General features: G+C 39.9%; 1 protein-coding gene across 1 annotated transcript in view; it reads right to left on the bottom strand.

Moving 5' to 3' along the window:
* The window catches only part of LOC127529128 (5-hydroxytryptamine receptor 3A-like), a 44803-nt gene extending 18459 nt beyond the window's left edge, over positions 1-26344 (bottom strand). The window contains exons 1-6 of the mRNA XM_051931689.1: positions 26265-26344; positions 23189-23346; positions 21020-21064; positions 20834-20943; positions 4628-4797; positions 1127-1287 (exon numbers count right to left, since the gene is read on the bottom strand). Coding sequence (XP_051787649.1) covers positions 1127-1287; positions 4628-4797; positions 20834-20943; positions 21020-21064; positions 23189-23346; positions 26265-26310 — 690 coding nt within the window. The 5' untranslated portion in view covers positions 26311-26344. The remainder of the gene's footprint in view (positions 1-1126; positions 1288-4627; positions 4798-20833; positions 20944-21019; positions 21065-23188; positions 23347-26264) is intronic.
* Between the last annotated feature and the right edge of the window lie 1596 nt (positions 26345-27940).

Genomic DNA, 27940 nt, shown 5'->3' with positions numbered 1-27940 from the left:
CCGTTGGTGTCCACCAACGGGTTCGGGGATTGCCGGCACGACATGCACCGACCACCTTACGGCCACAGCTCCGGTCCACTGCCTCAACAATAGAGGCATGGAACATGGCCCATTCGGACTCAATGTCCCCCACCTCCCTCGGGACCTGGTCGAAGTTCTGCCGGAGGTGGGAGTTGAAGCTACTTCTGACAGGGGGCTCTGCCAGATGTTCCCAGCAGACCCTCACAACACGTTTGGGCCTACCAGGCCTGACTGGCATCCTCCCCCACCATCGAAGCCAACTCACCACCAGGTGGTGATCAGTTGACAGCTCTGCCCCTCTCTTCACCCGAGTGTCCAAGACATATGGCTACAAGTCCAACGACACGACCACAAAGTCGATCATCGAACTGAGGCCTAGGGTGTCCTGGTGCCAAGTGCACATATGAACACCACTATGCTTGAACATGGTGTTCGTTATGGACAATCCGTGACAAGCACAGAAGTCCAATAACAAAACACCACTCGGGTTCAGATCGGGGGGGCCATTCCTCCCAATCACGCCCTTCCAGGTCTCACTGTCATTGCCCAGGTGAGCATTGAAGTCTCCCAGCAGTACGAGGAAGTCCCCAGAAGGTATGCCCTCTAGCACCCCCTCCAGGGACTCCAAAAAGGGTGGGTACTCCGAACTGCTGTTTGGTGCATATGTACAAACAGTTAGGACACGTCCCCCCACCCGAAGGCGGAGGGAGGTAAACCCCAATGTACAGGCTCTAAGTCGGGGGGCAATAAGTATGCCTACACCCTCTCGGCACCTCTCACCGGGGGCAACTCCAGAGTGGTACAGAGTCCAGCCCCTCTCAAGGAGATTGGTTCCAGAGTCCAAGCTGTGCGTCGAGGTGAGCCCGACTATATCTAGCCGGAACCTCTCAACCTCGCACACAAGCTCAGGCTCCTTCCCCTTCAGAGAGGTGACATTCCACATCCCAAGAGCCAGCTCCTGTAGCCGAGGATTGGACCGCCAAGCTCCCCCGCCTTCGGCCACCACCCAACTCACACTGCACCCGACCTCCTTGGCCCCTCCCATGGGTGCAAGCCCTGCCACAAGGCAAGGATTACTCATTAAGAAAAATGAAGTTGAACTTACCGTGTACTTCACTTTACTAAAGAGGTTTTTCCCAAAAGTGAGATTCTGGTCCAAGACCTCAATATCCAAAAGTTCCCACTCTCCTCGATTAATGTAATGTGCAAGAGTCATCTCTTTCAGTTCATTGGCGCTGAAGATTGATATCATGACTACTTCTTCAACTTCGTCATTCAGGAAAAAGAAAATGAAACATAATTTAAGACTGTGCAATGAGTAGACTTTTTGGTAAAGTGGGAGGTCCATGTATGCATGTCATATTCTGTGTATATATACTGTGTGTGTGTGTGTGTGTATATGTGTATATATATGTATATATAAAAAAATATACAGTGCATCCGGAACGTATTCACAGCGCATCACTTGTTCCACATTTTGTTATGTTACAGCCTTATACCAAAATGGATTAAATTCATTTTTTTCCTCAGAATTCTACACACAACACCCCATAATGACAACGTGTAAAAAGTTTACTTGATTTTTATGCAAATTTACTTTCTGGATGCACTGTGTGTGTATATATACATACATATACATATATAATATAAAATATGTGTGTATCCTCTTTAATAAAATCCCTGTGTGTGTCTTCTGGTGAAGTGCACATGTGCGGGGCACTCTTTATTAAAGGACATCATTGCTGGGGAGAGTGCTGATTGGGTACTCACGGCTGCGCACATAAAATCCGTTGCTGGTGAGACGCCACACATACAATAATCGGCTGCACGCCAGCACAGATTAAAATACTTGCTGGGGAACTGCACAGTACTTGCTAGAGAGACACTACAGCAAGCTAAAATAAAGAGAGGCAGGATAGGTGTTCTTCAAACATACACAACACATCAATCAACAGCCACAGAGGAGAGGATAAATGTAATATTAATTATACTTACTGTATTGTCATATACGTTTCTATTTTATTTTTATTATTTTACTTTAGGCTTCTTGCAAAAATATTTTTGACAAAATAAAAATTAAGACAATAAACAGAATGGGGTCCAGGTCCCTTGCCATTTAATATAGACTGTTCCTACTAATGTTTATGCATTACTGTTCTAGTGCCCGTTATTGTAACTGGGCTTAATGTCTAGTGTGTGTGTGTGTGTGTGTGTGTGTGTATATATATATATAATATATATATATATAAATAATAATAATATATTGTGGCTGGTGGACGGGGCCCTTGCCTGGCCGGGCTGCCCCTTCACTATATATTCAGGGGGAGCAGCCCTGGACGGTGCAATACCTCCCCCTGGATGCTGGATGGCTGCCCCCTTGGGTTGGAGCACTGCCTCAGCCTCCTACAGGGTTCCAAGGGGGATGGTGCTCTCCACAGCCCTGTTGGGTTCCGCAGGCACCGCCAGGGGGTGCTGCAGCAGGAGCTGCTGGATCCTTCTGGGCATTAGTTTCACCATGCCCGGAACTGCAGTCGGATGTCAGCAATCAAACTCCTGGAGTACTTCCGGGTGCCCAATAAAGGGGCCAGCAACCACTACTCAATGGCCAGAGTCGGGAGGAGGAGGACAAAGCATGGTGAGGAGTGGTGGTGGAAGAAGAGAGTATTTTGTAGTGGTGTTTAGTATACTGTGATTGGGACTGTGTTGTGGCTGGAGGGATTACGGGGAAGACGTGCCCTGCAACTGAAGAAAGATAAAAGTTTATTTTTATACGTGCCTCCGTGTGAATCTGTGTCGGGTCGGGCGCAATATAGGGCATTTCTTACTGTGTGTGTGTGTATGTGTATATGTGTGTGTGTGTGTATGTATGTGTATATGTGTGTGTATATATATATATATATATATATATATATATATATATATATATATATATAAATAATATTGTTGTCACAGGTGGCTGGGGGGCCCACCCGGCTGGGATGCCCCGGAGTCGGGAGGCAGAAGACAAGGTTGCGAGTGAGGAGTGGAGTTGGGTATTGGAGCACGGTATATAAATAAAAGTGTGTGTTCTGGACATTCTGGGTCGGTGTGTCTGTCTGTAGCCGGGCTATCTTCTACAATGTGTATATATATGTACAGTATGTGTTATATATATCGCTATATATTGCCATTTTATTTATTTCATTTTGGCACAAATGGTATTCAGTATACAGCTACTTCAGCCTCAGACCCACTAATTAGTAAATAATGGATTAAATAACCAGAACACCTGGAAAAACAAAATAAAAATCAGAATAAAAATATTGTTAAAAAGTTGAAAATAAACCTTGTTCATTATTTCCATATAACTGCTTACTACATTTTAATAAAAATGTACCAGACTTAGTTTTGTATTTTCTACATTTACCTCAAAACACAGAAACTGGGAAATAACAACTCATTTAATTAGGCTAGGGGTCCAATTAAAAACAGAAGTTGGTTGGAACAAAAACCTGCTGCCAAAGCGGGTCCCTAGCACTGGTTTGGGAGCCCCCTGATCTAATCCACTGTCTGATTGCACCCCCATTTCTCAGATACATACAGTAAGTCCATCTTTGTTACCTCTCTGATTCTTTACCTTTATAATGGCCTTCCTGCTTTACCCGTTCACAAATACAAATTTAAAATGCTGCCAGTACTTCCTGAACCCAAAATTTAAGCTAACATATCACTCCTCAACTGGGTTAACTGCATAGACATCCAGTCCAATATCAAGTCCTCTTTTAACGTTTCCTACTATAAGGTCTTGCATCTATTAATCAAAATCAAAATCTTAAACCAGTAATCAAAACAGCACAGGCAAAACAACGCTTAAATTCTCTAAATGTTCCTTGCCTAAAATACCCTGAAATTACTTAGTAGGCTGAAACTGTATACTCTCAGGTTTTATATGCATTACCATTAAACAAGATACAGACAAGTTCTTGATGTGGAGCTTCCAGTTAAGTGTGATGACCACCATGGTGTTTCATACAAATACATGCATGTGTGTTCAGGTTTTTATTCCCCACATTCCATGCAAGTGAATGTGTCTTCTCACAGCCTGGTTCAAAATTAATTCTCAGGATAGGCTTTGGCTACCTTAACCCTGATTTGTTTAAAGCAGGTTAGAAAAAGGGTGGATGTATCAGTGTGTGAGTGTGAAAGCTTGTCAGTACCTATCTGCACAGCTGCAGTCAGTGAACTCTCAGACAGACTCTTCCTTTCCTGTGTTTATGACACAGATGTTCTGTTTCATTTCTTCCTCAGCATATGAGTATTTGGATTCCTGGATATATAATTCCAATATTTGAAAAGATAAATCCAGCATACATTATAGTTAGATTTCATGAGAAGAGTAAAATGAAAATATTTCATATTGAAAATGCACTGAAATTTGCAATATTAACTGTGTCCTTCCAATGGCTGTTAATACTGATTAATCTTACAGAATAAATATTATTACAGCCTTAAAAACACAAACTTGTATCCTGCTGTTTAGAGTCTTTTTGTAAATTCCCGTGTCTGTTTGTTAGCAGATGTCAATGTGTACACTTTATTTTTCTCTGGTAAGTGAAACAAAACTTACTGCTGTGTACATAAGGGCCAAAGGTTATGGAGCACTTCTGGGTGTCAAATGGGAATTTCCGTACATTGAGCATGCAGGTGCTGACAATGCGCCATGGCTTGGACTGACTGATCATCCCATCATTGTTCACATTTAGAAAGTTGATCTTGACAGACACATCCTCATTGATGCTATTGAGGGAAAAAAAGACAATGAATTAAAATACAGAATAAAAAAAGCAAAGCATATGTCTAATATCCATGCATTTTCCAAACATGCCTGGTTTCATTTAGTAACATGGGGGAACTAGAGCCAATCCTGGCAGCAAAAGGCATGGGAAGCAGTCTGTCTGTCCTTTCATCCATCCATCCATCCATCCATTTTTAAACAGATTTTTTATAATAAATTGCATTCCATGTTACTTCCATCTTTCTGGGTGACTGTTTTTGGATGAAACTGTTGTATTAGGCTAAATGGGACTATAGTAAATAGTTTTTTTAGTGTAATTTACTTTATTTAATCCTTTAACACTCTCTTGAGCTGTTTTCACATGAATTTCTTTAGAGTTAAAACACATTAGTGTACTTTGGACTTAAAAAATAATGAATATTCCATGCACACACTTTTTGCATGAGTCTAGGCTAGTGATGAGCAAACTCTGCTGAATTTGCTTCGCCTCGAGTTCGGTAAAATAACAAATGTTCACAAACTCTGCAAAATGCATTGAAGTCAATGAGGAAGGAGGAACTGCACTTGTCTTGAGTGGGTTGTAATGGTGCAGTGGTCTTCTAAGTGTCAGGAGATCCAGGGAAAAATTATGCTGGGCCGATTATTGCTGCCACATAGGTGAGCAGAGCTATAAGGCAGCAGCGCTAACCAGTGCACCAACGTGCCTCAAACAACAAGAGACACAGATGGAATGAATACCACAAACAAAATACAGCAAACACTCACAAACTAGTACAAAGTGAATAAAATACAGAGTTCACAGAGATCTGATCTTGGGGCACACATTGGTCTTGCAACAAAGTGGTGACATGAGACTGGCACGTTCCATTGTTTGAAGTGGCAACTCCAGACACAGTAGGAATGTCATTTTTGTTTCACATGTATCTGTGCAGATGCTTTACACTTTTTTCTTCCATCAAAAAGAAAAACACCTTTGAAATAATAATAAATTGTTTTGTTTTTATTATTTTACATGTCCTGTGTTTTTGATGAGGGGAGGCCTAGGAAAAGGACTCCTTTAAGGTTTGCTTTGAGATGGTTGCTGGGAACATTGCTAATTTGCATGCATAGGCTCAGGAGGATCAGTATTATGTATCTATCTGGTGGGAGTACTCATAATACTATTAAGTTTTTTGTTTATTTTTTTTTTAAATGCCTGCAGTGTTTCTTAAACTTTGTGGCTTTGTGAATCATTTTTACAATTTTAGTTTCACCAGCAATCCACATACAGCAGTCGAAGAGCCCTGGGTGTTGAAATGACTGCAAATTCAAAAAACTACTGTGGTTAGAGATGGGAGAAATATCACATGGCACTGTCAAGTCCTTCGGTGGATGGTTTCAGTGCATCTTAGTAGTTGAAATGGTTTTTCTTTTTCCTTTATGTCCTTGGAACCCAGTCAATGTTTTTTTTACAGTAGGCATGCCTGAAAGTTGTGTGCATTTCTGCTACAGCTCTGTAATGTCACACTGGCCTTGCAAAGTATCATGGGGTGCTTGGAAAAAAATGTTTGCCTAATCTGGCCACCTGGAAATTTTTCAGGAAAATATAAGACAAACAAGATCTCTGGAACACAGAATATTCGCTGCGAAATACACGTTTGGAGAATTTCACCAATCAACAGTAGTCTGGACATACAGTATGAGGGGTGATAAAGTTCTGAGCTTGACCTGTTAAGAGAAATGCCAGTACAATCAAACAAGCATGTTTCCTTTTTTTTTTTTTTTTTTTTACATAATCCCCATGAACATTAATACACTTATCATAATGTTCACTGAACTCTTCTGCCTGTCAAATCAAACTTGCTAGTGCAACTGTTCTTCTCAAGCTGACGTGACATCTTCGTCATCTGGTACCCCAGAGGTACCTCTTCTGATTGGCAACCAGCAGCTAGGCACCCAGGACCAGAAGAATTTGATGGTGAGGCATCTTTTTAAAACAATAGTTTTGGAAAGAAAAATTTTAACCCATTTAGTGTGAGAGGGAACATTGTCCAGAAGAAGAATGAGAATGATGGACCGCTTTCCTTGTAGCCTTCCTTGACTGAGTGTTGCAATTTCCAAAGTAAACCAGAGTCATTTTCAATGGCTATGTGGGCTTTCTGCATAATGTAAGGAATATTGATAACACCCCAAACATTGTAAAAAAAATTGTACCTATGATTTTGCCAGCACTGGCTTCAGTCTTGAATTTCACAGGGGCTGGAGAGTCACTCTGCTTGTATTATTATTTTTTTTGTTGCTTGAATTCTGGGTCTTTGTGATATATCCATGTTTTATCCCAAGTTATGAAATGCTTTTAAAATGTATCCCAGTCTGAATCCATTACCTTAAATTCTTCTTGGAACTCTAGATGCTTAATGATTAGCCAAACAGTTTACACAAAGTTGAATTAGCAGCAAAACTCTGCATTTTGTTTTGCTTCAGCAAATTTACACAATAAAAAAGACATTTAGTTCCTGTCTGAAAGAAGTTTCATACATTAATTCTGTATGTGTCTGTCTGTTATTTAGTATTTAAGTAAAGGTCTCTAATGAGAAGAAAAAAATGGACTACGAAGGTTGGAAGGGGTGTGGAAGTTGTGACTTCAGTGTAATGTTCATGAATGTGGGATTCAGTGTGTCTCTGTGTAGAAAATATTCTGCATGTCACATTTTTAAAAGAACATACTATACACCTCCGCAGTGATGTGAATGAGAGGCATAACTTAAATTGATTTAATCAATGTAGAACATGCGTTACACAGGTCATGAAAAGAATACAGGTGGGAATGAGGCTTTAGGGAGCAATATCTTATGTTTCACAATTAAACTTTTAAAATTCCCAAAAAACTGTGAGCTTTCCATTTTGCAATTGCAAAATTGGCTGTAAGACAAGTTTTAATGTTAGTGTGTGAATTCAAACTTGCCTGCTGTGCTCACAAGTGGCGCCTTATTTTAGAGTTCAGTATTCCGAGCACTCAGCATGTCTAATTGTTCATGAAGAATGGATTCTACTGACAGTAACTAATCCCTGTAATATCAGCTATCTCATGCACTGTCATTTTTTAACTTTCCATTATGATTTACTCCACGGGAAGACATTTTTCTTTTATGACATCAATGTTGAAGGTAAGCCAGACCTTTTGTCATCTTTAAGCAATGTTTTGCCATAATAGAATTCTGTATTTAGTCTCTAGACTGTGGAATCTAAAGTGCAGTGACATTGACTCGGTGAGAACATTCTGCAGTCTTTATCTCTACTTTTCTCTGCTTTCTCTTCTGGTTCTTCTGAGATGGTGTTTTGTACCACCATCAATTGATCAAGGCATGGGCAGCCGCCTGTGATGTCTGGAGTGAAGGTGGACGCCCTAGCTGTCAATGAGACTGACAGCGTCCATAAGCAAAGCCAGGAAACAATGAGGAATGATTTAAGCACATTTAGGTTAGGTAGAGTGCCCAGTGGGGACTGGGTGGTCTTTTGGCCCATCACCAGACTTCTCTTTAGAGACTTACAGTGGTGTGAAAAACTATTTGCCCCCTTCCTGATTTCTTATTCTTTTGCATGTTTGTCACACAAAATGTTTCTGATCATCAAACACATTTAACCATTAGTCAAATATAACACAAGTAAACACAAAATGCAGTTTGTAAATGGTGGTTTTTATAATTTAGGGAGAAAAAAAAATCCAAACCTACATGGCCCTGTGTGAAAAAGTAATTGCCCCCTGAACCTAATAACTGGTTGGGCCACCCTTAGCAGCAATAACTGCAATCAAGCGTTTGCGATAACTTGCAATGAGTCTATTACAGCGCTCTGGAGGAATTTTGGCCCACTCATCTTTGCAAAATTGTTGTAATTCAGCTTTATTTGAGGGTTTTCTAGCATGAACCGCCTTTTTAAGGTCATGCCATAGCATCTCAATTGGATTCAGGTCAGGACTTTGACTAGGCCACTCCAAAGTCTTCATTTTGTTTTTCTTCAGCCATTCAGAGGTGGATTTGCTGGTGTGTTTTGGGTCATTGTCCTGTTGCAGCACCCAAGATCGCTTCAGCTTGAGTTGACGAACAGATGGCCGGACATTCTCCTTCAGGATTTTTTGGTAGACAGTAGAATTCATGGTTCCATCTATCACAGCAAGCCTTCCAGGTCCTGAAGCAGCAAAACAACCCCAGACCATCACACTACCACCACCATATTTTACTGTTGGTATGATGTTCTTTTTCTGAAATGCTGTGTTCCTTTTACGCCAGATGTAACGGGACATTTGCCTTCTAAAAAGTTCAACTTTTGTCTCATCAGTCCACAAGGTATTTTCCCAAAAGTCTTGGCAATCATTGAGATGTTTCTTAGCAAAATTGAAACGAGCCCTAATGTTCTTTTTGCTTAACAGTGGTTTGCGTCTTGGAAATCTGCCATGCAGGCCGTTTTTGCCCAGTCTCTTTCTTATGGTGGAGTCGTGAACACTGACCTTAATTGAGGCAAGTGAGGCCTGCAGTTCTTTAGACGTTGTCCTGGGGTCTTTTGTGACCTCTCGGATGAGTCGTCTCTGCGCTCTTGGGGTAATTTTGGTCAGCCGGCCACTCCTGGGAAGGTTCACCACTGTTCCATGTTTTTGCCATTTGTGGATAATGGCTCTCACTGTGGTTCGCTGGAGTCCCAAAGCTTTAGAAATGGCTTTATAACCTTTACCAGACTGGTAGATCTCAATTACTTCTGTTCTCATTTGTTCCTGAATTTCTTTGGATCTTGGCATGATGTCTAGCTTTTGAGATGCTTTTGGTCTACTTCTCTGTGTCACGCAGCTCCTATTTAAGTGATTTCTTGATTGAAACAGGTGTGGCAGTAATCAGGCCTGGGGGTGGCTACGGAAATTGAACTCAGGTGTGATACACCACAGTTAGGTTATTTTTTAACAAGGGGGCAATTACTTTTTCACACAGGGCCATGTAGGTTTGGATTTTTTTTCTCCCTAAATAATAAAAACCATCATTTAAAAACTGCATTTTGTGTTTACTTGTGTTATATTTGACTAATGGTTAAATGTGTTTGATGATCAGAAACATTTTGTGTGACAAACATGCAAAAGAATAAGAAATCAGGAAGGGGGCAAATAGTTTTTCACACCACTGTATATCTTGATATTGTATAAGAGGAAACTACCCTTCTGGTAATTATCTATCTCTGTCTTGTGATCTTGTGGATTTTATTATTTATTGTGGTCTTTTGGCCCATCACCAGACTTCTCTTTAGAGACTTATATCTTGATATTGTGTAAGAGGAAACTACTCTTCTGGTAATTATCTATCTCTGTCTTGTGATCTTGTGGACTTTATTACTTATTCATTACTCTTATATTTGTTTTTTTCTTTCTTACAACTTTGTCTTTGCTGTCTTGTAAAACACTTTGAGCTACATTCTTTGTATGAAAATGTGCAAGAGAAATCAGTGTTGCTGCTGTAGCTAAAAAGCCTCCGCTTCCCTGACTGGACCACTCTTTGCAATTCAGCCCCTGCAGCTTTGTCTGATAAGAAGATCGCTACCAGACCATGTAAAAGCCAAGAACACCTCCATCAAAGATGTGAACTGGACACTCAAGTTCTGAGCAAAGGAAAATGAATCAAGGAAGACTAACCTGGATGGACAAAACTTTGCACTAGTGGTCAACCAATAGGATGTGCTTATGTGCACCCAAGAGGCCAATATCTATCTATCTCTATCTATCTCTATCTCTATCTCTATCTAAACCCTTGATGGTTTGGTAAGCCAGAGTAAAGACTGCTGTGAACAAATGAATGCTACTTGCAGACAACAAAAGCTTCATAACCAGCCAAAGAACTTATCCATCTTAACCACATGAACTGAAAAAACACAGTTCATAAGTTATGTGCCTTTTCCAATAAGAGAGAAAGTTCTCTCTAAGACAAGAGGTAGAATACGTAAATTAAGTGCCTTTTTCTACTAAGCTTTAGTAATTTTATGTTTTGTATTGTTTGTTGTTGTCTTTTACCTATGTATCTAAATGCCTATCTAAACTCCGCAACAGAACGATGACTAATTCTGAACCGATGTCTGTCATGTCCCTTTTTTAGACACAACAGGCTGGACCTGCTGTAACACCTTCAAATGTACATCTGGACAGGTCTGATCATTGTGCTGCCACCTATTTCCCTGTTATTGATTGCAGCAGTTATCCAAGCCAGAAGTTCTCATGTGTGTTTAGGGGGTTGTTGTTTGTTTTATTATTTATACACAGCTGGAATCCCATTGTAATAAAATTCATGAGACCATAAAAATATTTAATTATAACGAATATGGGGAAAATCTGTATATAGGGACTGGAGTTGCTGGTGATTCACCATCTCTAACGGTAGTGGCACTAGGACATCTCCACAGCTGCTCTGCTGCATCTGGTAAACAGTAAACCAAAGGCAAAGTAATTGGTTGTCCTCTTCAGGATCAGGCTTACCGCGTAACATGCTTGTCGCATGATGTTTAGAATATTTAACACCTGGTCTTCCTCATACTCTCCTGGGGCCTCATGCATAATGCCGTGCGTAGAATTCGCTCTATAACATGACGTAAGCACAAAAGCCGAAATGTACTTACACACAGAAAAATCCAGATGCAGGAATCTGTGCATTAGCCAACTTCCACGTTCTTCCGCTACATAAATCCCACTCAGCGTGGAAATAAACACAAGTGCATGCACTTGCTGTCCCGCCCCAACTCCTCCCAGAATTACGCCTCTTTTGAGTATGCAAATCAATATAAATAGCCCTTAAGCCCAGCGTTCTGTGAAAAGGCAATGGCAAAAGTACGAGGAAAAATAGAAGAATTTCAGCGAATACCAAATGGAAGCAAAGAAAAACGTACTATTTGTTGGTTTAAACAGTTATATAAGCAACAAAAGGAAGTTGATTGAGTGACATAGCATGTCAGAGAAACTCGAAAGTCGCACACTGCCCGAAATAAAAAAGTTGTCACATATCAAAGTTGGAGTGAAAAGGCGACTTGTAGCCCAACGTCTGAGTGTCATATGAAAGCTTATTAGGGTACAGTGTGAAAAAAGCACGAAATGTCAACTTTAATCTCGTAATTTCCACTTTAATCACGTAGTTTATTTTGTCATTAAAGTAGAACATCATAAACTTCATCTTAAAATCGTTTAATTTACTAGTTTGTCAAATCCCATCGTAACTAAAGTAGCATGTTAAATGCTTTGTTATTTTTTTGTGTATTTGATCTTATATGTGCTCTATGTGCCTGAACCACTACATGCTCTTCCTCCGACAGGACACAGAATCCATTACGTTCGTAATATTACAGCTCTCTGAGTAATTAAAATACTGAGAAGTATACGTGATATCATTTTCATGATGATATGAGTTAAAGCATGTTATTAAACATGGGAACACGGTGGCGCAGTGATTGTCCATGTCTTACAGCAAGATGCTTGCTGCGCCATGCGCGACCTTCAATTAAATGCTTTATTACAGAAGTACTGTCTTTTTCAAATGTACTAACCCCCAATTCCTGTCCTTACTTTTCTTTCTCCAAATACCCAATCGCCACACAATCAGCTCTGTAATAGACGTTAAGCCATCTGTAAGCTTAGAACGCCGATTCTTCAAAACTTTTAAGGAACATCAAAATATCTTCGTAATGTTTAATTATTCTATCCATCTATCCTTCCAGTGTCGCGCCAGCCACAGCATGAAAACAGAGCGAGGCAGGAACAATCAGTGAACGAAGCTCAAGCTCGCTAGCGCTGCGGCACCGTGTAGTTAAAGTTAGTTTTATCTGTATAATATAATCAACATATTTTGCTGCATTTCATCTTAAAAATGATATCGTCATCATATGTAAATACACACTTTATAAAGTGGCTCAGGATGTGCAATATTATAACTATCATAAGTACAATTACCTCATGGTAACTTGCAAGTACAAACAGTTCTACAAGGAGCACTTGAGCTGCTGTCGTGGATGTGGATCTAAGAAAGGGTAACCACACAGGAACAGTAGCACTGCTTTGACGCTGGGTGCCCCGAGTCTGCAAAACCTAATGGAGAACTTGCGTACGACAGGGTATGAGGTACTGTGGAAAAGTGCATGGCTTTACGGCAAGTGTAGGTTTTATACATCGTGATTTGAACGTTGAAACGGTCTTACGCAACATTTCTGTGCGTACGCACTGTTTATACATGAGGCCCCTGGTTTGCCACAGTTGTGATTGCAAGCCACTGGTGTTTTTCTAATCTGAAGATGGGAGCTAAAGTAGGACGATTGCATTTGTCACGGCTCCCATCTGATGTAACAGCTCCTATTTTGAATGAAGTCTTGAGACTGTTCTTGCCTTCTCTATATAGTAATAAGTACATCTATTTTCCTTTGAAGCTTGGACTCGCCTTCTTGTCTCTTGTGCAACTCTGTGACACAAGCTTGACAATACCTGTATAAAAAAACAGCGCTTCTTAAACTGCAAGAAGTATTTTATTTGAAAATGAGTCATTAGATAGATAGATAGATAGATAGATACTTTATTAATCCCAATGGGAAATTCACAGATGTAACTTTTTTGTTTATAGAAATACAGGTATGAATACTGAACAGTACAGTATCCGCACACAATACAACTACCCACGCAGACAGTTGTTGGAGCATTGACTCAGAATTCGGCTATGTGTATGATGTCACGCCTACACTCTTGTAGGGACTGCTCAAGACCAGAAATTTCTCATCAGACTATCACTTTCTTTTGGTCTAACAAGAAAGGGACAGCTTATTGCAGGGTTCAAAGTGTAGGCGTGATGCAAAAAATACTAAATGGCACATTATTATCTCCAGTGGCCATTTTTGGTGGAAAAAATGTTCGTTATACTGAAATTTATGTTTCGTTAAAACAAAAACTGTTAAACATGTCTGTCTGGGCCCACAGAAAGTGTTCTTTATTCTGAAAATTTCATTACTTCAGCATTTGCAATAATAAATTTTGACCTGTATATTATTTATGTATTTTTCTTTCTCTCTCTCGAGCTTCTGTAACGTTCTAATTTCCGCTTGGAGACAAATAACGAACATCTATCATTGCATATATTCATCTTCTATTATCCCTATGCTTTAAATAAATTGTGTTATTTTGTTTATTTCAACAAGCATGTCTGGGTTATTTATGAAAGAAAGTCTTTGGCCACATTTCAAACCACAACAGAGCAAGTGAAAGTGTTAAGGTAGACTTTTGACAATTTATTAATCTCGTTCATAAATTGTACAGATCTCTGCATATTTTGGCATCCTGGCTAGAAGGTGAAACAGAAATCCTACACCCCATTACCTGCATTAATTTGCTGTCTCTGGAGTGAACAAGTTAAACCACTCTCACTCCTACACTGTGAATTGGATAGGAAACTAAAATGTCATTTAGTTTTCAAAGTGTGTTTCTTTGTACAGAGTGGTGCATGTAACAGTAGCCCCTTGCAGCAGCAAACATCGTCAGATAAAGTGTTAGCGGGAAGTCTCTGTGCGTGTTTTGTTTCATTTTGTTAGTTCTGCTATTTTGCATATTATGTTTGCTGTAAAAGACACATTCCACAGTAATTTGAATGGCACATTTTGATTGTGTAGCTGTATGTTCATACAAGTACTTTCAGTTAACACCAGGAATTCATAGGAAATAATCCCATTTTGTGCTCCTTTAAAATCCACAATTCAACATCTGGTGAATAAGTGGAGTGCTACTGGTTATGTGAGCTATGCACCAAAACCAAAGATCCATTCTGTCTGAAGCACGATTTTGTCACTGACATTGTGGAGGGTTAAATGAAGTTTACGTGGCGATTTTTCATAACAGACCAGTGTGGGACAAAGGTCAAGTCAGCAGGTGCTCCATGATTTGCAGATTGCATATTCTTGCACCAGTCAGTACTTGCGAAGTTAGCAGGATCAAAGAAACAATTGCCTGGGCACACATTTTCAGACATGGATTGCATGTTCTGATACCATTGTTTTTGGACACTGTGTGGAGTCATGCTTTGACCTGTGGATTCACAGTGGATTTTGAAACAGTGTTAATCACAAGAGCAATATAATGAGATAGCCTTTTGCTGTTATGTATCAAAAATCTGGAATGGTTTACTCGTAGAGATAGGTGATGGTAATACCATAAAAAAACTCCTAAAAAACCCACTTTTTATGGTGACATTTTCATAGTTCTGTTTTTTTTTTTTTTTTGTGCTAGTTCAAATACAATTTAATATATACTACAATATAATATGCTTTATTGATTTACAATCATTGCCAATCTCTACCATTCTTGGTTTTCTTTGCTGGTTTTCTGAGATGGCATTTTGTGCCATTGCTATCTGATCAAAGTACTCGGGTACCAGTGATGTGGGAAGAAGGGTGGACACTCCTGTCTTCTAGGACAGTGCAACACAGCAGTAATGGACTACTTTAACACTTTTGAGTTAGGTTAGGTTTTGGAATTGGGACCCCACAGATTTATTTTCTGCACCATCTCACCAGCTGGGGTTTTTATTTTTCTTCCCACCCTGGTCACCTGATGTTCGCATCAGACTTAACAGTTAAAATTATTAGAGACTTAAAAAAACGAGTTTAGCAATTGACTCTCTATTTCAGGAGTCTGGCATTTCTCACACTTACTTGTTTATCTGCATTATGCATGTTTGTATTTATTTATTTTATAAGGATTTTGTTTATCTTTTTTGCTTTTTGTTTATTTATTCTTTGTAATTTTTTTCTTAAATGCTTGCAAAGCACTTTTGAGCTATCTTGTATGAAACTGTGCAAAACATGTGACAAATTCTAAAATGTCAATGTGAGTCTAAGTGTGTCTGTATGAAGTTTTCTTATTTTTCATAAAAAAGTATGACATTATTTACCAGGTAGTGCTAAGAAGTATTTAAAAAAAACATATAAATATTAAACGCAATAAACAAAAGACAAATAATCCAAAATGAATGTTTTATTAAAAGGCCCACTGCAGACTGGTGGACTCAGAATTCGCCACCTCTTGTTGATTGTCATTTGCAGGTTTGTCCCACAATATGGTGAGGTTTGAATTTCAGTTAAGCTACAAGTCTACTTCTTTGGGTAAGCGGCTAGTTTTTAAACAAATAAGTAGACAAAATGTCATAATTAACATGAGATTGTCAAACTGTCACATATGCTTTATGGTGTAAATTACAAGCTTTTGAGCACAGTATGTGTGTAAAGCTTTTGTTGTCCCCAGTTGACAAACACTCCTGTAGGTCTGAGTGTTGTGATATGAGTAATCCCAAACAAAGATTGTGTTTAATTGCAACAGCAGGACAATGATTACATATACCTTATCAAATATTTTCCTGTTAGTTACCGTATGTGGAAAATCCATTTTATTAAATATTATCTAGTAATTCTAGTTGAAAATCCATTTTAGGCTTGCTTGATGCCAAATTACACTGTTTCAAAGGAGAAGCGGCAGACGGGAAGCTTCTGAATATCAATGATATTTTACAAAGCGTCGTTGAATGAAATTGTAGGATTTGCACATTTGCCAAAACCTGTGTTATTGGGCAGCACAATACAACTAGCATTAAGTCAAAGAATTAGGAATGAATGATCTGGTGTGGTGGGATTCACAGATTAACCTAACAGGAAAAGCAGAAAGCCCGAGTACCCGGAGGAAAACCAGCACTGAAATACACAGTGTGCCAACTGTAAACATGGAGTAGAGGTTATCATATGGCTTATGGCTTCTGATTTTTATTTTTTGCTCATATTGATAGTTAAGTGGTGAATCTTACACTTGATTTGGGGGTTTTCTATGTCAAGAATTCTGTTCCTGTTGTTATTTAATCAAATTTCCTAATAGTTCAGGACAGAGGTTCCCACACCCCCAGGAGGTGCGAGGTGGCATTTCAGGAGGTGCGACAAAGAAGAAGGCTGTGTCGTGATTCACCAACATTAACTGAGGTGTGTCCAACTTTATCATAGTGCAAGCGGTGTCTTTGTAGGTCATTTATTAGTTTGTACTCCTGTCCTATATTATGATAAGAATCGAGCATTGCGGGCACAATTGTCACCTGTGAATGAGTCGCAAAAATGCACGTTCTTGCAGGTTCCTTGCTGCGGGCAGCAATTGTCAATCGGTGTTCTGATGTCAGTGAATGGCAGGTAACTTTCACTAAACGTCACTAAAAAAGTTTTTAAATTAAAATGTTTCACAGGTTACTTTGGAAGATACAGCTAAGTAGTTTGAAAATTACAGCCATGGAAGATTTGTCACACACAGAGAGCCACCTCCACGCTTCAAATTCTGCCAGTCTTTAGACTGGGAAAAAATGTTGGGTCTTGTTCAGAAAGTGGACACCGTCTCCTCCTTGTTGTTTGTTTTAGACTGGCCTACCCCTACTACTAACCCTGAACTTAAGGTTCGTGGGGGTAAGGACAGGTACACCAGGGTCCCTAATCTTAAAAATTTAGAGTAGGTGCCCAATCGTAAAATAGTGTAAGGGTGCCTAATCTTAAAAACAAGTGGCGTTTTTGGCATCCGCTTTCTGAACAAGAGCCGAAATGTTTTTATATGTCAAAGAAGGTAGCAATTTCAGTCACTTAACTTTACTTCCCACAGGTATTGCTTGCTTGATGACGATACTTTTGCAGTGACAGATTAAGTCATGGGTGTCAAACTCCAGTCCTGGACTGCAATGCCGGCAGGTTTACATTCTAACCATCTTCTTAATTAGTGACCAGTTTTTGCTGCTAATTAACTTCTTAGTTTTAATTAACTTGACTCGAGCCCCTGAATTAGCAGCCAAACAATAATGAGACATGAAACAAGCCACCACATGACCAGCTCACCTGTGCCCATCACACAGTATCTGAAAATAGAGAAAGGTCAAGGTCTCAGTAAAGTTGATCTCCCAGGTCACCAAAACATTTTGATGGTGTTCTTAGTTAAAAGAGAAAATCAACAGTTTTGAAAATGTCTGCTATGGCAGAATGAGAGCAACAGCAAGCCATGGAATTAAATAATGGGTTTAATTAATGGCAAGAATTGGGTTCTCATTAAGAAACTGGTTGGAGTGAAATTGGCTGGTCATCTGTTGGCTTGTTTCATGAGGAATCAATTCGGAGGATGGAATCCTTAAAAACAGGGCTATTAAAATGAAGGGAAAAGAAGTTAATTAGCAGTGAAAACTTGTCACTGATTAAGAAAAGGGTTAGAATGAAAACCTGCAGCCACTGCGGCCCTCCAGGCCCGGAGTTCGACACCCCTGGATTAAGCAGATGCGTAGCATGCAGTCCGTGCTATCAGCTTGAGCCGACGTTACATGTATACGTTTAGTTTTAATCAGATTACTAGTACTGATATTTCAACATGTGTTGTGTGATGCCACAGAGTGTATTCCGTCACACTATTGTGATGAACCTCTCAATGTTGAATACTTCATCAACAGCAAATGGCTGTACGGCAGTAGTCTTAATATGTTTAGAATTGCTTTTTCCTTCATTTTCTTACACCTTCTTATTTTGTGCTGTTTTGCATTGTAGCTTCTTTAACTTTTCACAAAGTATTTTGGAGACTCTCCCTTGGAATGGAGCTACAAGGTATAACACATATACAGACTGGTTGACCCAGCAGAGTTGAGAACCAAGTAAATGCAGTTCAACAAATTCATTTTTAAGCAAGAAGCAAGTTTGTCACACAGCAGGCTGGGTGGTATGGTGACGCAAGGCAAACCTGGGCTGGGATCTTTCCCAATGTCTCATACTGACAGCTGCAAAGGAAAGGAGAAGTGGTGCCAAGTACACAACGAAGTGAGCAGCAGTGGCAATGGTGGCAATGAAACAACAGGGTCCATGGGAAAGACAGAAATGTGGAAGGCTGAGCATTATCAGTCAATTCCTCATCTAGGTAGTGCATGATATGCTCTCATGTCTGTCTTACCTGTACATATGGAGCAAAGTTAAAGCACCAGCTTGCACACTATGCTCCAAACATGGAGCCTTTTGACCATATTTTGAGAAGTTTCCTCAAGGCATTAGGAGAGGGGCGATACCAGTGGCACCACAGTCAAGTTTTGAGGGTCATGACAGAGGCCATCAGTGTGGGGATTATGTGAAGCAAACAAGTCAACAGGCCATCACTTTAATTAGCCAAAACAACCAAAAAAGAGATCTGTGGGAATCTTGCCCTCTGCAAGGGATTTTCAGAGGATGATGGACCTGGTGGGAGAACCGAGGTTCCTGCATCTTATAGTAGTCACTACCTTGCAGCCATATAATTGTCCTCCCTTTAGAAGCACAAGTTGTTTTGCTAGTGCTGACAGCCCCATAGGACATGTGTTTGGATGAGACTTTTGAGAGAAGTCTCACCAAGTATGGTCAGCTGGTGCAGACAATGTAGTTGGAGAAGACCGTGCCCACCTGTTGAGGCAGAATGCAGGGATGATTTGCATGATGATTCTCAGCCAGAGCTCTTGGTTCATTGGCTGTTTAAAGAGAGAGGAGGAGAAGAGCCATCAGCAATACCACTGAAGCAGCCTAGAAAGCCTTTAGGTGGCTGTGGCTCAAGAGACGAGAGCCATGGGGCTGAATCAGCTCATTTGCTATCTGGTCACAAGCTGATGCCTGTTCAGCCTAAGCTAAATGGATGGATAGATGGATAAATTTGATGTCTTTTCATAATTTGTTCTTGTGGTTGTTTTTGGAAAGATGGTAAATTAGGCAGTAGTAAGCATTAGCTCTCTGTTGATATGTCACCTCTGCTAGAAAAAGAATGAAAAATGGTAGCGTTAACATTTGTTTAAACTTTCAGTGTACTGTAAATAGGAGTGATACATTAACATAAAAGTACCTCAATGACACGGTGACATGTTATTCTGTGAATGTAAGCTGTTTTTATAATTAGTAACACTGAAAGTAAACAAATGTTTAACATTTTCTTATTCTCCTTGGTTTACTTTTGCATTGTCATATCTCACACTTGTACTCAAAAGTCAAATCCGTACAGTTAACCCAACAACTCTCCATCCAGTTACTGATTCATTTATTTCAGTTCAGCGTCACATGAAGCAGGAGCTTACCCAGACAGCTCTGAGCACATGGTATAGGAAACTAAGCCGGGTTAGATCCAGCCCAGAAAGAAAGGGAATCCTTATGAAAAGATAATCCAAGTGATCAGCCTCTATTTAAACCAAGGAGGCTCTCGTCTCACTTGACAGCTCTCCTCTTTCTTCTCCTGCAGTGAGATGAGTAGGCAGACTCTGTTATTTCTGGCCTATTGAAAGCACCTCTAACTACCCAAACTATCAGAAAATTCTACAGCTCGTCTTTTTTGTTGCTGTCTGCCCTTTCAAGGCATATTCACTGCAAGATTTGTTTCTTAAAACCTGTGTTGATAACCCTGAGATTGACTGTAAATCTGTTAAATACCTTGAGATGACATCAGTTCTTCCTAAGAATATCCTTGTTTTGTTCTGGATGTTTTCACAGAGCCTCGTGTGTGAAAGTGTGCAGCTCCTGAACTTTAACCAGTTAAGCTCTTTGAATCTTCTTTCATACACAGATACTTTCAGACCATTAACAATTTGCTTAAATCAAGCAACCCTCTATTGATTTTACTAAAAAATGTTTAGTAAATTCTTCGACATGATTAACTTCATGACAAAGTGGTAGGTCTCCATTCTTGTGTATTTGTTCTCAATGATCCCTTAACATTAACAATGTGTGCTGACAAATGAGGAATTCATCAAATACCCACAACTTCTCCCCATATGAAAACACTACTTTTACATCCTAACATCAATGTTTGGTTGAGGAGCACTACTTACAAACGTTAGTGCGCCAACGTGCTCATTGTTGGGTGGTGTTTTTTTCATGCTACAAACAAAAGAATGTGCAGCCAAAATGGAAACATTCATCTTGCTCTGTATGAACCATCTTTATTTGAAGAGGTCCACATGCTTCCTAGCGTGCAGTGATTTGTGAGCCAGCACGTGAATGAAATAAACTTACTTCTCATAAACATACACTTCTGGCATCCAAACTGTGTCCAGTGGGATAAAAATATCACTTATTCCACAGAAGTCTTCAGGATTCCATGAAATAAAGCTGTTTTGCCATACCTGAAAAAGTCAAATCTATGTTGTTGGGATTGGAGTAGTATTATGACTACAAGTTTAATAAAATGAGAATACTCACCATGTCAAACCAGACCATGCTCAGCATGCTTTGAGACTTTCCATCCTGGAATGAGTAAAAATAAGCTATCATTTAAAAATGAGTCCAGGCATATTTTGCCAGATCATGAAAAGGTTGAAACCTAAACCTTCTTTTAACAGAAAAGGTTGTTTTTCTTGCCCAAATATGATATGAGCTTTATGTACTGCACATTTCCCTTCTGGCCAGTGATAGTTCTCAGGTTTGATAAATACGAACCAACAGGCTTGTTGTACATGTTGTAATTGTGTCTGTGAGTGTGAAAGTTAAGAGGGTGGCTCAGGTATTTAGCCTTCTTTTTAATCCAAGTAAATGAATATGCGCAAACCCCGTAATTGAAATTTGGATACATGAGATGTCTTTAACTCACTCACACCAACTTTATTGTATAGCGAAGTTCGGCTTCTTGCCTCAAGTGGAATGAAATTCTCATTGACCAGGTCATGAAGGAAAACAGCAGTAAAAAATCATCAGAATAAATTCTGCATCAGTGTCCCCATTTAGGTCTGTTTTCTGAAATTGCTTTTTTATTCCAGAGGCACACCATGTGTGAATGACATACAGAGGCTGGAGAAAAGAACATAAACTCTCCTGAAGTAGAAGTTGAAGTATCTGGACCAAAACTACATACACATCTGCAAATGTGCATCATATTCTATTGATGGTCAGCTACCAGTATGTGTCAACGATAACAGAGGTTTGACAGTTAGCACTTTGAAATGTGATTTTTCAAAGAAACATCAAGCAACTTCCAGTGTTTCAAAGAGACCAAGTAGTCAGTGCCAATACTGGAGGTGGATTAGTACTGAAAACTGTAAAAATGTTAATGTGTCAAGGGGTACAGCCTCAAAAATAAACACAGTATATGCCAAACATGGACAAAGTGCATCTGCAAAGAGAAGCAGTCTAAACTCTTCGACAGGGATGGATGGACACTTCATAGAACAGTTTCTAAATGCTATAAAAGTTCAGAGTTAGCTTTAAATTGGCACCACTGTGACTCAGTTGCAACAAATAACATTGTAAGTACCATGGAGGACAGATGAGTATGCCGGCTGGACGAGGAAACTGCTTTTTGCACAACTGGAGGCATATAAAGGATGGACCAATGGACACCCCAGGCCAGGAGCAGTTTCATTCCCTCATGCAACAGGTGGCAGTGGTCCTCCTGAGGCGTCCCAGTTTGGACAACTGCAGAGGTACATGGAAGTTGGAGCACTGGAAGTGCAGCCCTGTTGGGGTCCCTGGGTGCTGTTAGAGGGCACAGTCGGGGGAGGACCTCCCTGCTTTTCCACATGACCTGGGAGAGCTTCCAAGAGGACATACTATGGCACCGGAAGAATTCATGGGTCCAATTTAAATGGTGCCCGCCACCTAACCTGGATGAATTCCCAAGTTACCACTGAATCTTTATGGAAAGTAGAGTATGAAATAGTGTAGATTCTACCGCGTTCATCCCTCAAATAACTGGACTGTTTTCTTAATGGACATTGGTGGCATGCAGTATTCTAAAACTCACAGTTCAGCAGTTGTATGTCAGCATTCTGTAAGGGCTGATGCTACTCTGAAGGCAAAGAGTTGCCTCCTCCTATTGGGCCATTAATATTAATCTGTTGTGAGGTGTTTGTTTCTTCGTTTACCCCTCTACCAATACAATACAACTTATTTTTGTGTAATGCTCTTCAACGAGTGCAGACAAGGGCAGAGCACTGTGAACAATTCTCTGTTAATATACAAGTACAGGTAACACTAATTACTAACTACAGAACTGGTATTCATATAAATGCAGATTTATTAAAACACACAAAGAATAAGGTCGAAACTAATTAAACATAAATGGAAACCAACAATATCTGTCCATTAATTAACTGATGAACTATGGAAGTTGACAGCGAAGGAGATTAAAATTGTGAAAGAGAAAATCCAAAGCAAAGTCACAGTCCCGGTGTGACACCCAGGCAAAGACAGTCACATTCAGACAGCTTAGAGCGGTCTTTGTCATGGGAGATCTAATAAGCCTGTCTGTGAAAACTTCCAAAAAAAAAGAAAATAACAAATCCCATATTTATACATTTCAGCATTCAGCAACAGAGAAAAATAAAAATGTAAACTTGATTACAACAGTAGTGTTAAAAAATAAACGTTTCTTACCAGCTCCACTATGTTGTCCACGGTCATGGAAATACCGACAACCAGGGGCTCGTCCCAGTTCTTGACTGGTCGTGCCCATAATAATGTTTTATTATCAATTATATCCAAGTATTTTAGTAGTTTTGCAATGCTGCAGTTATTCTCAGCAAACAAAGTGCCTGTGAAATAAAGTGACATGTTTATATACATCTATACAGGCAATAAAAACTGTTTCTGAGGGTGGAGAGATAACAGCATTCACATGTGCACCTTTTTTATTTACTGTTTAACTCTTCGACCTGTGCAGCAAATCAGCACATCATGGACAACAGTTCTAATTTTATTTTTGTTTCGTAAAGTACACTGTTTTTGAAAATACTGTCTCTCGCTCACTAATTGGTAATAGTCTAGGCCTAGAACTGTTTTTAGGACTGTTAATAAACTCTTCCAACCCCCTCCTCCAGCATGCCCCAATACAACTGAACAGTCTCAGGCTTTCTTACACTTCTTTAATACCAAAATTGATCAAGTCTATCACAGCTGCCCTTTTGTCTCACTGCCTTGTCTCTACGACGTTCTACTTTGTCATCGTCTTTTTGCTTTTTATTTCCGGCCTCGGGCATGGTTAAATCTCTTGGCACAAAGTCTCGTCTCGTGGGACGTGAGTTCTCGATATTTTTTAGTTTATAATTTAAAAGTGGAAGAAGACCCTGAAAATTTAACAACATCACATTAAAGTTCAATAAATTCTGAAAAGAATGATACCAAACATATATATATATATATATATAGGTTTTAAAATAAGCTCGATTTAAAGTGTGACAATAAAAGTGACATAAAATTGTTGCGCTTTTAGGCTTAGGATTTTATATATATAAAGTAGATATATATTGTGGGGGCACTCCAGCTCCCCAATAACCCGACACAAGTATAAAAGCACAAAGAGCTTTTTATTGTGGGAAACTCTTCCAATTAAAGTTTCCCACCACCAACACAAGTACAAAGCACAGTATAACACACGGCAATGCGGTACTCTGCAACTGTTTGTCTTTCTTTCTTCTCTCTCTCTGTCATTCTCTCTGCCTCCACTTCTCCACACAAGTGTTGTCCTCCTTCTTCCTGACTCTGGCTGCCGGAGCTATGGCAGACAGCTGCTTTTATATTATCCCTGGAAGGACTTCTGGTGTCCCCAAAGCTTGGCCCTGAAGCACTTCTAGGTAAGGTCCTCACAGCACCACCTGGCAGCACCCATGGAACCCACCAGGACAAAGCCAACAAACTCCAAGTCCCACGATGCCATGTGGGAATCTGTGGTGATGCCGCAACCCAAAGGGATTCCCATCTAGCGCCTTGGAGGAGACAAAACCGTGTGCAAGTTGTCCCACCTGTCCTTTCATGCTGCAAGTGTCCCAGCCAGGTAAGGTTCCTGGACAGAGCCCTTCAGAATATATATAATGCTTTATAGTCTTGAGATGAACAGATGCTGTTCTAGGATGTTATGCTGCCAGTGAGGACTCGACTGTGAAGCTCCTGAGATCAGATAGAGGGTCTGAGGAGGTGGAGGCATTAAGGTGATATACGTGAATTTAACACCTTGACATTAAGAGGCATAACCTAACATTCTCAAGCCCCCATGATACAATTCAGGGCCATGGAGGACCGGAGCCTATCTCAGCAGTAGCGGACGTAAGGAAGGAAAGAGGGAAATGATCATGGATATATCACCAGTCCAGTGCAAGGCACATTAACACATATGGAGTCTATTTACAGTCATCAATAAACCTAACAAATGTGTGAGAAAACTGGCGTATCAGGAGAGAGAAAACAATGCAGACAGTGGAGGAACATGTAAAGTCCACATGGACGAAGGCCAGGCTTGGGATTTGAACACAGGGCTTTGGGTCCTTGAAGCAAAAGTGCTGACCTGTATGTCACGCACCTTGTGAGACACTTCTACACTAATTTAATGGATCTGCCTACATGTGTCTGTCTTATTTGGGTGTTTGGAGGCGTCTGAGGGAAGGTGATTACTGTTGATCTTATGTTGTATTTTTTATTTTTATGAGCCTCACCAAATCATCTATCCATTTTATTAACCAGCTTATCTGGAGCAGGGTGTCGGGGAAGCTAGAGTCTATTTCAGCGTGCATCAGGCAGACGGCAGGAACAGTTAGCAGCTGATCTCTGAGTGAACACACAGGCACATATCAGGGCCAATTTAACACTGTTAGTCCACCTAACCTGCACGTCTTTGGACTGTGAGAGGAAACCGAAACACCCGGAGGAAACCCACATGACCACAGGGAGCACCGGAGATGGGAACCCTTGTTGCATGGCAGCATCACTGCCACTGTTACACCCTCTCACCTAAGAATATACCATGCAAACGATATTATTATGGAAATAAGTACTGAATTTACTTTACTGCATACCTTCAATGTTTTGTTTTTCAAAATTTAAGGTGGAAAAGACGTATTGCTTAAGGATTGCATTCACAAAGATAAGTACAATTCTGTACAATGTCTTGGCAATAACAACAAAAGGATTAAGACTACAGTACTTGCTAACAAATGCACAAATCATTAATGCATAAAACTAACAAACTAAGGACCATCAGGAAACAAGTGTGAGACCACCAGATTCTAATAACTGAACACACCAACTGGTTTGAGCTTAAATGTTTGGAAAGTCAAATTTATGACGAATAGATCTTTAATTAGGCGATGGCATTTTGTTGGTGCCATGCCACATAAAAAGAAATCTTGAAATAAAACACACATTCACAAATTGTACAAATAGAGTGCTACTATTCTGGCTGAAAGAGTGCCTTTGTTTGTTACTCAGCAACAAAATCCCAAAATGCACAAATGATCCCGAATGAACTTGGAATAAAAAGAATGAAAAACACAATTTGTATTAAGGCAATCCTGAATAAAAAAAGGGTCTTCTGGAAATGTTGACTGTGTCCAACAAAATGATCTGTCGTTGGCAGAAAAAACCACAACATGAAATGTTTGCTGAAATTAATAACCCATGAATGGATCCTTCTATAAGAATACCTCCTAATATTTAAAGATTAAAGATAAAATGAACTTACCAGTGTTGGCAAATATGAGGAATATGTGAAAGAGTAAGATGGCCATGTCTTGCTCTTTAATACTATTATTTGTTGTAGCTTTCACACGGCACATTTCATGGTGATTTCACCCAATCTCTTTAAGCTTGGATGTAATTTTTGGGAGGGGCGTAATTCTAAACTCCTCACAATTATACAGACAGAGTAACTTCAGCTATTAATGAGAAACACTCAGCAACACAATCGCACTGGAAACCTGAGAGCCAATCAGGCATCCGCTCAGTGCTCATGTGAGGCATTGCACAGGTGTTTCACAAAAAAGGATCAAAGTGAAGGTCAAGTAAACGAGTGTGTTCAGGGAGAAGAAAGGAGTCACTTTCAGTTAAACACCTCTGTGTTTGCGAAGGCACTCTGTGACCTTTCAGTCTATTCCATTTCAGTTTAGACACAATGTTCCAGTGGTAGCAGATGGCCTTTGTTATGTTCCATGTGTTTTCTGGGTGGTCCCCCAAGAGGTGGGGCCTACCTGTCAATCACTACCAGGGACTTCCTTCCACCCTATAAATCCAGAGGGTCTCCCACAGTTTCTTGGTGGTGCATGCCGTACATGCCAAAGAGTTGGCGAGTGTACTTGTACATATTGTGATATTTTTGGATCTCTGAGTTTTTGACTTTTTGCTCTGTTTTCTGACCCTGATCTTGGAATTTGTATTGCAACTTGTTTGATTTGGATTGCCTTCTCATTAGAAGCAAATTACATTTTACCCTTGTGCTCCATGGAGCTTCATTGTGATTGGTGTCCTTTTTGTGAAGAACTAATCTTTCATTTTATAAAGATACAGCACTTGCCCTTATTACTTACTAGCCCACTTGTGGACATTAGTGGTTTGGAACTCTTTAGTGCAGTGGGACCCCTAGTTCACAACAAGAAGTTTAAATTAGCACAGATTAACCTGGGTCAGAGTAATACCCTGTGAGTATACTTTTTCACAATCTCAGTACATTAGTTTTATGAGATGAATACAACTTTGTACATTTAGGGTAGGTTGAAATAGTGTACACAGGATGTATTATAGAAATCGACAGCTTTAGTATTCTGAAATCATAATATTTTTTCAGAGGGTTGCCAGATTCTCTTTAAGTATTCAGTCATGTTGCTGAGACTCCTCCTCTCTTACCAGAGATTGTGTTTTATTAACTGAGACCATCTTCTGCCATGCAGCCAGATTTATCATTAACTCGTCTCAACTGAGAATCAAAATGTGTCTGTGTAGCTACAGCAGCTTGTATATTTCCAGTGTCAGAGGACTAGAAGTGTTTTCCAGAGGCAGTTCACGGCTGTTTTTAAAAGAATAATACAATAATAGATGGTCTCACAAAAGCAATTTTGGTGGTATAAAGTGTGCAGATAAGTAAATGAAAGAAAGAACAAAAACAGGTCAGACAAGTCACGGTTGGTGCACAGAAATGACAAAATGAAATCCCTTTGGGGTTAAGAGAGAGGAAACAAAGCTGTGTGAACAAAGCTTCCTTCTAAGAAGTGTTCTAAAATTGCCTTTTACTTGTGTTTGGTCTAACTAGGGTTTTTTTTAATTGTTAGCTTGGAAAGTAAATGCCAGTTGCTTTTGACGAGCTTTCTTTAATACTCTTGTATAGCAGGAGAGGTTATGTGTCTAAGCTTCCTGCACAGCCCGGGT

The sequence above is a fragment of the Erpetoichthys calabaricus genome, chromosome 9 (genome assembly GCF_900747795.2).
Source record: "Erpetoichthys calabaricus chromosome 9, fErpCal1.3, whole genome shotgun sequence".
In the NCBI taxonomy this organism is placed as follows: domain Eukaryota; kingdom Metazoa; phylum Chordata; class Cladistia; order Polypteriformes; family Polypteridae; genus Erpetoichthys; species Erpetoichthys calabaricus.
This window is presented reverse-complemented; position numbering and strand designations above follow the sequence as displayed.